Source organism: Falco peregrinus, chromosome 1 (genome assembly GCF_023634155.1).
Source record: "Falco peregrinus isolate bFalPer1 chromosome 1, bFalPer1.pri, whole genome shotgun sequence".
Taxonomy (NCBI): Eukaryota; Metazoa; Chordata; class Aves; order Falconiformes; family Falconidae; genus Falco; species Falco peregrinus.
This window is the reverse complement of record NC_073721.1, coordinates 12,993,510-13,004,612: the sequence shown is the minus strand read 5'-3', so window position 1 is coordinate 13,004,612 and position 11,103 is coordinate 12,993,510. Positions and strand designations below refer to the sequence as shown.

The 11,103-nt window shown below is 43.1% G+C and overlaps 1 protein-coding gene across 3 annotated transcripts in view; it reads left to right on the top strand.

Moving 5' to 3' along the window:
- The first annotated feature begins 785 nt into the window (after positions 1 to 785).
- The window catches only part of OGDHL (oxoglutarate dehydrogenase L), a 53,700-nt gene continuing 43,382 nt past the window's right edge, over positions 786 to 11,103 (top strand). Inside the window, exons 1-2 of one of the 3 annotated variants that reach the window (XM_055793573.1) lie at positions 786 to 863; positions 5,426 to 5,660. In XM_055793573.1, coding sequence (XP_055649548.1) covers positions 5,454 to 5,660 — 207 coding nt within the window. In that variant the 5' untranslated portion in view covers positions 786 to 863; positions 5,426 to 5,453. Of the gene's footprint in view, positions 966 to 2,658; positions 2,739 to 5,425; positions 5,661 to 11,103 lie in introns of those variants that run through there. The other 2 variants (XM_055793574.1, XM_005236746.3) reach the window with 2 other exon arrangements.

Sequence of the window (11,103 nt, the reverse complement as noted above, 5' to 3'; positions counted from 1 at the left end):
AAAGTAGTTCCAATCATTTTGTCAAGGTCTACTACTTTCAGTCTACTTTATGTACAAAATTTGGAGAGAAAGCGTTATGTGTCCTTGGAACACTTTATACCTCCTTTATGAAACCTGCCGTCATTCCTGTACGGGAGTTGTGTGAATGCCTTGTCCTTCAGATGAGCTTTCCTTCCGCGTTCCCTTTACGGCTTTGCATCTCATCGGTGATTTCATTTATATTTTTAAAGGAAACTGCTGGGCAGGGACCGCCGAAGGGCTTTCTCTGTACGCACAGAGTTAGATGCTGCCCTCTGCCACTACCGCCAAGTGCTGTTGCTCTCCTCGCACCAGGATCTTTACGAGGTGATCCATGAGGAGAAGGCTGAGGCGGGAAGGGGCAGCACGGCGCCCTCAGGGCCGGGATGATCCCCCGCGCCCCCGCCGTGCCTCACGCCGTGCGGCTGCAGGGGTGCCCGCTCCTACCGCCAGTTTTCTTGACAATTCGCTGGAAATCCTGCGGGCGGGCGCCCCTTTTATCCTCGTTTCCCTGCCGCCAGGTGGGTCGCCTGTTGCGGGCGGCCGTCCCAGAGGGGCCGGCGGGCACGCCGAGCCGCAGCGCGCTCACGCTGTGCTGCCAGAGGCCCCCGGCACGCCCCGCCACCCCCGCCTCGCGCCCGGCCCGGGCCAGCGGCGTCCCTAACATGGCGCCGCGCAGGTCGGCGCGGACGGAGCGGTACCGGGGACAGCGCCCCGCGGCCCCGCCCCGCCGTGACCTCAGCGCGCCTCACGTGACGCAGGTAACGCCCCGCCCCGCCCCGCCCCGCCGCTCCCTCGGCGCGGCCGCTGCCCGCGGGTGGGCCGGAGCCTGCCCGCCCCCGCAGGTCTGTCCGCGCCGGCGAGGGGCGGGGGGCGGCGGGCCCGGCCCGGCTCGGCTGGGGGCGGCGTGGCGGGGCCCGGCCCGGCCCGTGTGAGCGTGCCTGAAGGTCAGGGGCCGCCGCCCGCCGCGCAGGCCCGCGGGGCCGCTCGCCCTGTGGTTTTGCGGGGGGTCGCGGCGCAGGCCCGAGCCGGGCCCCGGAGCGCGGCCTGCGGCGACGCGGCGCGGGGTGCGGGGGCAGCGGGCCCGGGCGCCGGTGGTTCCCCAGCCCCACGGGGGAGCCTGGGCAGCCGCGCTGGCTCCAGCCCCCGGGCGCGGCCAAGGTGAAGAGGGCAGGGCTGTGCTGCAGGCCGCGGACGGCCGTGTCCCGGCGGTCCCGGCCCCCTCCGGGCATCCCCCGCGCTCCACTGCGGCCGGGCAGCCTGGCGCCCGTGTGGTGGTGCCCACCGAAGGCGGCTTTGTTGGGGGTCGGGTGGCACGTCGGGTGGCTTTCTGGCGTGGGGGTGCCTCGGGTGCCTCGAGGGGGGCGTACGGTTTGTCACCGTTCTCCATTCTCCGGGTCATCGCTCTGGGTGGAGAGCTGGGCTGCTTCTTACAACATGGCACATCAGTGTTGGGAGGGAAACCACATGTAGTGTGGGGAGGTGTGTATTGCTGAAGTAGACTTTTTTGATAAGGAAAATCAGCATGTCTCTAGTTTCTTTTATCCGTGAGGCCTTTGGAGATACTTCATTATGTTCATCCTTCCCCCCCGCCACTGTCAGCCTTGTTTTATTAGAATCTGTCTTAAAAAGAGCTTTAGGAGTGAGTTGTATGGGCATTATAGGAGAAAACGACTATGATGGCGAATGAAGGAGCGTTTTTGTGAAATATGGACCAGATGTATTAATGATTACTTCTGCAGAGCATAAAGAGCATTTCTTAGCACTGGTAGCAGGACTTAATGGGTGTGTTAAGAAACTCCGTAAGGGTACTGGCAATACCAGGGGAATTATCTGTTCATAAAGCAGTAGCCTATGCAATGTATTTATGTTTAAAGTGAGCTTGAAAAAAAACCTTGAAAAACACTTTGCTATCAGAAGGGTCTTGCTGTCTCTTTTTCATATGCTTCTGTTACCCTCTAGAAACATGGGCAGAGTAATTTGCAAGACTGTCCATGACATTAGGTCACTTCTGGAGTTGAAAGTGCCAAGGTGAAAACCTCACACATGCCATACTGCAGAACAGCTGCAGAAATTTTCAGCAGCTTAGGGTTTTCATTTACTTCCACCATTTTAAGGGTGCTTTGGTGCCTTAAATATCAGGTTGTTCTTTTGGTTCACTGCTTCTTTCTTATTTTTGACCTCCGGTAGTGATTTAATTAATATCTTCCTTTAAGTTGCTCTTAGTTAAGCTTGATTCCTTGCCAATCACTGTTTTCATTTCAGAGCAGAGTTGATTTAGGAAACATAGCCGACTGGAACAATCCAAACTGTTTCTGACTTCTGCCTGCTGTCCTGCGTGCTGATTTTTGACTGACAGTCTCAAGGCTGAGTGGGCTGGGATGGTCTATGATCATGCTGGTGGTCTCTGATTCATGTAGCTGCTGACAGCTGACATCTGTGCTGAAGAGTGGTGTGTGCAAAAGGAAGAGCTAGGAAGAACTCGGTTTTGTTGAGTCAAATTAATCTGTAGCTGAAATCTGACTGGAATTACATGATTGGTGGCTTTGTCTTTTTTTTTTTTTCATACCTGCATAAAAATAGAGGCATTACTTTTTCATGAAATGGGAATAACATCTGTGATAACAGTTGTCTTCACCTGTTATCTTTATATCTTCACAGGAGTGACATAGCCCATATCTGCTCTTACAGATTGCATATTCAGTAGTTACAACTTGGAGGTATGGCTCTGACCCCATCTTGAAATTTCAGGGGAACTGTAGGGAAGTGACTGGTACCACTTAGAAGCTTTTTGTTTCTATGATATATTATGTCATCTGCATCCGTTTTCAAATCTCCCTGACAAATTGTTGTTATTTTGCTATGCACTCTTTGCTAACTGCTAGAAGAAAGATCTACACGTTTTCCAGGCAGACTTACTAGGGAGAAAGATCATGAAATTACCTCTACTTAAGAAACTTGCCGCTGTAGTATGATAAACTGAGAAAAATGTTCCTCTCATTCTCTTCTTTTCCAGCTCTTTGCAAAGCACTTTAAATGAGAGAGGTAGCCTTTTAGGAATGAGTGTCCAGCCCTGAGGTATACGTGCAGAAGTTTGGTGGTAGAGGGATAGATGAATTATTTCACTCAGAATGGGCACAGACATAAAGTCCTAAGTGCCGTGGTGGTCTCTCAGTTCCTACTGTTATGATATGTTGAAATCTTGCCAAGTTTTGCAAAATGACATGATGTATACATAATGGTTTTAGTGCTGTTACATCTTAACGAGAATTATGAATATAGACAGTACGTTAACTCTTGTCAGTGTTGTACCCAGTTGCTCTGAGCTTTTGCAGGACTTAATCTGCTTTCAAAATGGTGCGGACAGTATTTATGTTCCTACAGTTGCCTAGGAGCCCTAATCATAGACATGGTGTTGACACAGGAGGAAATCAGTGTTGTAATAGGCTTAGAATTTGTGAAATGGGAAATGACGAGTGAATATAGGTAGACAGGAAATAATGCTAACGTGTAGGGGATTCAGTGTGCAGGTAGCCTAACCTTTGTCAACTTGCTGAAAATGTCAAGTGGGGAGAGAAGTTGGTTTTGAGGTTTTGGGAGTTTTGTAGGAGGGGGGTTTTAAAGGAGGATTGTATGCTCATTTTGGTGATCTGCCTTGGGAGAATACTTCCCATATATCTGGGCACTGTGGAGAATGTGAACAAGTGCTTGTTTGGAAAATTCATTGACTGGATGATGGCAGCTGGTGATACAAGCTAGGCATCAGATCTGCTAGTAGATGGGAGTGAAAAGGCCACAGAATTCTCGAAAGAGGGGACAAAGGAATTTAGTAATAAAAGAGGAGAATTCGCTGCTGGGATGCTGCCATTAAAGTCAGCAACTAAGAAAGGGATTCAGTCAACAGCTTTCAAAATAGATGAGTTAAAAATCTCATGTTAAGAATGTGATGACAGAATAGTGTGCAGTAATACTGTCTTTTTCAGTAGGAGCTTTTTTCTTTTTTTTCTTTTTTAAGACCTGTATTCATTTTTAAATTAGATAATGAAAAATATAGCTCTTCCTATCCCTTCCTTACAAATTTAGGAAACCATAGATTTCCTTTTTTGGAGGGAGAGGGAGGAAGAAGAAAAACTGTAAGGAAATAATTTAATGGGATTTATATAAAGAAAATGTTTATATGGATTTTTTAAGGTATCTATTACTTCTTGAAATAGAGATAAAAATAATCTTTACATGTAATAGGTAACATAAATTTTGATCTGTGACTCAAAGTTACAATGTTGTTTTTAAAACACTCTGAAGTACATTTGGCAGCTCAGTACTTTTGTTTGTTCTTAACAATTGTTCAACTAGTCACACTAAACAACAGAACACTTGGATTTTACCTTCTGGACCAAATAACTTATTTCTCTGGATGGACAGCAAAACAAATGAGAGACACTTCAGAGTTAAATCTGACTTTTTCTTCCTCTTAATTAGTACCCTACCCTTTATGTTCTTGTAGCTTTCCAAATACTTCTAAAGTGAAAACAAAATGAGTAATTTCTTTTTACATTATTGCTATTCCTTTGCAATTTTATTAACTTGAACATTAAGATTATATTATTTTTATATTGTAAGCTGCATTTGTTTGTTTTATTCTGAAGGTGAGCTTTGATTCCCTTTGTTAGCACTGGCGCTGATGCTGTGTTCAGCATTCCCAATGTTCAACCCTTATTGTTTTTCTCATTGTGTTCAAAATCACAGGGAATATGTTCTTGTTAAAAAGCTCATGAGAGGTCATTGGAAGGACAAGGTGAATGTTGCTAGCTAGGAAAGCAAATTAAACTGAGCCTTTTCTTAGTGTAATGCTGTTTGAAGGCCAATGCCAATATTAACACTTAACTAACACTTCTAATTATCTTGTCAGCTCTGTTACGGCATAAATTTGAAGTAGCAGGCCTTTTCTCAACCACTGCATTTGTGGCTGACGCTGTTCATTGAACCTACCCCAATCTGGCTTGGTAAAAGGCCACAGCTTTCTACAACCAAGAGAGAGCAGTTACAGCTGCCAAGAGCTCCAGAGAAGTCAATGATTAGCAGACTCATTTGTTCCCAGGGAACCAGTGCTCAGGGGGCGTATTGTACAAGTGGTATCATGATTGCTTCAGGAACCAGGATGATGTTATCAGTTACAGAAGCTGTGAGGTGAGCTGATTGATGGTGGTGATGGCCATCAGCAATGCTCCCAGTGTTGTAAGTGCAGCTCTACAATCAGTCACGGAGTGGCCCCTCTCCTGAAGAGAACGTGCCTGGGCCCGAGCTTTGTTGAAGAGCACTCTAGCCATAAGTTTTCACTATGAGGCTGAAATGTGTCTGCAATTCATTGACTCTTTCTGATTAGGTTTGGTTTTGTCTTTATTAATAGACTTGGATCTTCCATCTAATAAACAAACATGAGTCATCTGAAGTTGTTTGCGGCTACGGTGAAGTGGCATGGCATTAAACTTCTGGAAAAACAAGATATAGCCAGAAGGGCATTTTTACATGGCCAACGGTATGTTTCATCAGGAACCTCAGAACCATTCCTGAATGGGAGTAATTCAAATTATGTGGAGGAAATGTATTATGCGTGGCTTGAAAACCCTAAAAGTGTACATAAGGTAAGTCTAAAACTTGACTGTAAATGAGCATATTAGATTAAGTGTGAAATCGATTTTTTTCTTAACTTGTTTTACAAAAAGTCCAGAAAAAGGTCTTGTATGAAATGAAAAATGTGAAAGTAATTTCCCACATATTGATTGCTGTGAGATGTGATATTGCAGCTAAAATAGCACAGAGGAGCAATAGGCATGGTGAGCTCTGCAGAAAGAATGAAAAGTCCAGACCAGAAACAGTAAGCTGCTCGGACACTTTCAGTATTCCTCCATGGAAATACTGTTCAAGCAGTCTGTTAAATAATTAGTTACATCTGGAAGAAGACCCAAGAAATAAAATACTTTTAACTTTTCGTTTTTTGTAATAAGGTTGTATCTGAGGGTGTGTTGTATTTGAATAGTATGTGTTGATACTGGGCCTTCCAAGCTGTCCGAAGGAGGTGAATATTTAGTTCCCTTCAGGTAGCTATGGAAGTTGTCACCTTAAAACTGCATCCAAAATTGTCAGAAAAGCCTTGTTAAGTATCTGGAAAAGTATTTTTTGTCTCTCTCACTCTCTCTCCAGGCAACATAAATTTGTTTGCTTTTTTTTACGTTAAATTTATTGCCAAAATTCTTTCTTGTAGACAAAATATATAGACTTATTTTTTAACAAGCTTTCTGCTGACAAGGAAGACTCTCTTATGCTGATACACGTATGGTAACTTAACCAGCTGATGAGAAATCTGATAAATTCTAAGACAGGCAAGTAATTTTCTAGAGAAGTAATGTGAATTGTGGCCAAAATGTTTACCGAATTGCTTGTGTTTTCCCTTATTCTTGAGGCATGTGTATCAAAATGTCACTTAGAAGTTGTTGCTCTAAGTCTGATTATCTAGAGTGTGAGGAAGTGGTGCATGTCGAGCAAGAAGAAAAAAAGACCCCCAAAAGCAGCTTTGTAGCTGGATTTTTTGGATGTTGCATGTGAATGTATTCTTGTTGGAAGGTGACATATGCAGTGACAGCTCTGAAGACTGAATGTTATTCATGTAGTGGGTAGATCCCAGGTCTTTTGTGTGAAGCCTTAACTTGGAACTGAAGAGGCCTTCTCCAGGGGTGGCTCGTTCTTGCATCCCATCTGTCTTTGACGCCTCATCATGTAACTGCCAGCTAAAGTTCCAGCCAGTGTAAAGCAGGGTAGCACATGTAGATGAATTGGATTTGATTTCTGAGAAGCCCTCATGATGTCTTGCTGCTATAGATCGATTTTAACCCTTTATTGTGAGGACACTGAAGGGATGAACTCACGCATAAGGAGCGTGTGTGGTGACACCTTGTTTTTGGTTATGCTCATGCACGACACATTTCTTTCCTTTAAGAAGAATGAAGTTTCTTGTTCACAGCTGAGTGAATGTTGCTGCCGTGCAGTCTTGCAAACTTCTAATGGTGCATAAATCCCAGGAAACGAACAGAAGCGTCAGGTGGTGAAACCGTCCGTGAGCAAGAGCGACCCGGGGCCGCAGCCGTCCCCGCGGAGCCGCCGGCCGCCCGGAGCTGGCCAGGGTGCTGAAGGGCCGCAGCGGGCCCGCCCGGAGCTGGCCAGGGCGCTGAAGGGCCGCGGCGGGCCCGCCCGGAGCTGGCCAGGGCGCTGAAGGGCCGCGGCGGGCCCGCCCGGAGCTGGCCAGGGTGCTGAAGGGCCGCGGCGGGCCCGCCCGGAGCCCGGCCCCTCCGCGGCGCAACCCTCCGGCAAAGAGCACTGGCTTCTGCCAAATTCAGACCTGTTCGTTATTTTGCTGGTACCTGGGGGCAGCTGAAAGGCTATCTGTCTGGCTGTTCAGGCACGGTGGGGCGATGGATTCTGGTGAGGTGATGCAGTTTGTAGGTTGAACAGTGACCAATAAATTAGCAGAAGTGAATTGACAGAGGAATGTAAATGTACTGGTGGTGTAGAGTGGCCTAGGGAGTGGATCCCAGGTAGTTCAAGATGCATTTTAAAAATGTGTGAATTCTTTTCCAGGTTAACTGTATGTAATATGCTTGCAACAGTAATGAACTGAAGTAAATTCGCTGTGTACCTGGTTTATGAGGCTTAACAGAAGACGACTGATGGACATAATGAATTCACAGCCTAGAAAAAGGGGAGGAGGAGAATGATGCTGATTCATTTTACTTTGTTTCATTCAACAAAAATTTTTTTTGGTTTCTTGTAAACCGTCTCATTTCATCAGCTGAAAGCTGTAAACTTACCCAAGATTTTTGTTCGCAGAAATTGTTCAATTTGGGCTTTAATAAACAGTTTAAAATTGTTAAGAGTTGAAGTCACCCTATTTTCTTAAAAATACAGAAAAATTCATGCCATAGTTATATGACTGTAGGCAAGGTGTGAATTTGTCATTCTGCTGTGGAAAGTGGTGGAAGTGTTGAATGATAATGACAAGAAACACCAGTGGCTGACATGATGTTGGTTATGGTATTGTTAATGATTTTACTCTCTTCAGGCTACTCATATTTCATTGTTTTATCCAGTATGTCCAGCATTGTTTAGAGAGCAAATTTGTGCTAGGCATTTAGACGTGACACTCTTTCTTCTTTTCCCTCTTTATTTCCTATTTTTCCACATGTTTCTTCTCCTTGAACATCTCCTCCTTATCCAAGGGGATGTGCCTTCTTCTAGTTGACAAGATGGAAAAGCTTTATTTTTCCTGGGATTTAAAAATCGTACTTTATTCACTTTTACTTAGAAACTCCAATTAATCATGGCTCCTCAAATTATTTCCCCCTCAGAAGATTTGACTGGAAATGTCTTCCTATGTGTGCTTGTTTAAAACTCTTTGAAATATGTCTGTCATGTTCCAATGAGCATATTCAATGTTACTAGCATTTTTTCTAAGAATGTATACCATGGTTATGTGTCAAGGAATATTCATTTATATCCAGAGAGGCTTTTATTCTTTGTGCAAATCCATTTCTGATAATTTCCTGCTTTTCCTTGTCTTTAGAATTTCCTATTCTTAGAGTAGCCTAACCAACAATCAGAATAAAACGACTTGGGCTCTGAAAAAGGCATCGTTATTTCTCTTTGAAGTGTGGTGTCACGGTCGTAGATCATAAGGGAGAACCTTGACAAGGCTCAGTTATTACTATTGCAAGATTAATTACAAAACTGCATGGCTGGATATTGAGTACATAAAGCCTGCCATGTTATCCTGTATGCAGCCACTCTACTGTGAGTGTAATCATGTCCTTGTTTTGTGTACTTGGAGAAAGTGTTGGGTTTTTGTTTTGTTTTGACTTCATCTTTTTTCTTTCTTTTTTTTTTTTAAATGATGTAGTGATGCTCAGTGTGTGTCTTCTAAGGCTTTACTGTCCTCATTGCAGTTGATAAATATTATGTCACTAGAAAAAAAAACAAACAAACCATCAAGATAACTAATATGTTACTTGTTATTCTAAGTGCAACACTGTTTATTATACGAGAGTAGAATATTGCCACTGAATCACTTGAATTGTATTATATTACTTGAGAAAATAATGGCTAACTACAGTATAGATTTGCTGACAGGAGAAAAAAAAAAAGGAATGTATCATGTATCGCTATAGTAATTTATTTTTTACAGATGCATTTTTCTATTATAAGTCTCCTCTATAATTTTCTTAGAGAACTTTAATAATTTAGTTGAGAACCTGCAGGTTTGCTGTGAGACCAAGCTGATCTTCTCTCTGTTCTGTCACATGGCAAATGCTGTTACCAAAGACTGACATTGATACACAGGACTTGAAGACTATAATCTGGTATCAATCTTGAAAGACACTATAGAAATTTGTAAAGGCTTTGATGGATGTGTATCTAGAAAAAACTAATTTTCTGTAGCCAAATGATGTATTTTCCCTCCCCTCTGATTAAATGTCAAGCCTGCCCAACAAATCAATAAGTTCAAAAATGTGATAGGAAAAAATAGTGTGGGTTCCTTCTGGCCCAGCTGGCTGCATCTTTGGATGTAAACATTTTCTTTGTATTTGTGAGTTTGCATGAAGAAAGGGTCCTACGCCTATTGTCCCTTAAACAGATAGCTTGTTGGGCAAGTCTATTTGGATTTTGTTAGCAACTGTCTCAGCAGAGCACTTGTCTAAAAACATACTCAGTTGTCTGTGGGACTGTGCTGTGATAACTTTTACATCTACATGAAAACCTTTTGACTCAACAAAGGAATAGTTATATTATCAACCTTTTATGTGTATCATGGTATTGGAAAAAGCAAGGAAGGAACCCTAACATAAGCAACACATATTCGTTATTAAACTTTGAATGAATATACCAAATGTCAGATTTGTTATGGATCTAAACGTGTGTTTGGAATTTCCTAATGTAATGGAAGTTAATAACTCTGTATTGCCAAAATAATTCCCCCAGTCTAAGTAGCATTAGTTGTAAAATGAAGTAATGGTATCTGTTTTTCACTGTCAGGGATCTGCAAACTCAAACTAGGTGCTGTATAGTCATGGAATAACAGTACTGTTCTTAATAAAGAGTTAGAAGTTATAGAGAGAGAGAATACCAGAGGAAATGAAGTTATACTTGTAGACCATTTACAGGATGGTGTGCAAATTCAGACTTCTAGTGTTAGTGCAGCTAGAGAGGTGTCAAGGTAAGAAGAATACAGGAAATGGGCATGAATGAGAGAAAGGAGAAGGAATGAGTTCTTCATCAGTGTGTCTGGGACTGACCACCAAGCATGATGTGTCTGCCTTAATTTGTCATGGCACATAAAATTTAGGCTATGTTAAAATCAAGTCTGTGTAAGAGCAGGGTGATAACTTGAGTACGTTTATCGTATTTGTGTCAATGCAGATTTGTGTTCGTAAAGAAGTGAGAGAGGTGCATTAAAGCAGTGTTTTTTGAGCAGTGGCTTCAGGCTAATCATGAGGTTCCTGCCCACAGGTTCAGTGAGTCCCCCCACTTTCATAACCTGAACTTGGTTTAGCTCTTGTATGCTGCCTCTCTCATAGCATTTCTGAACACCTCGAAGACTGTAGAAATTGCAATGTGAAGACTTTTTGTTTACAAAAGCAGAATTTTATAGATATTTTTCTGTCGTGCAGTGTTTGGATTACATTATTTTGATTCTTTTGTGTATTCTGTAATTAATATATTAAGCAAAGTTCTTTTAAAAAATAAAATCTTTGCACTGCTTTTTGTCTTTTCTGGCACTGGTTTCTTGAAATGCATTAGTTCTATGCTCACAGCCAGGGTAAATAACATGCACTGTACAAAATGAATTTTCAACTTTTGCAGTTACACTATTCTAGTCACAAAGATTTTAAAGTTTTGAAATAGCTTCCTTTCTTTCCTGAGTTAGCCAAACTGAGGAAGTTGGTTTATGACCTTTCATTACGTTTTATGGAAACTTTAAGCTAAGCAGAAGTATTGATCTATCCCCTGCTAATGCAGACATTATTCTTTCTGGGGTAT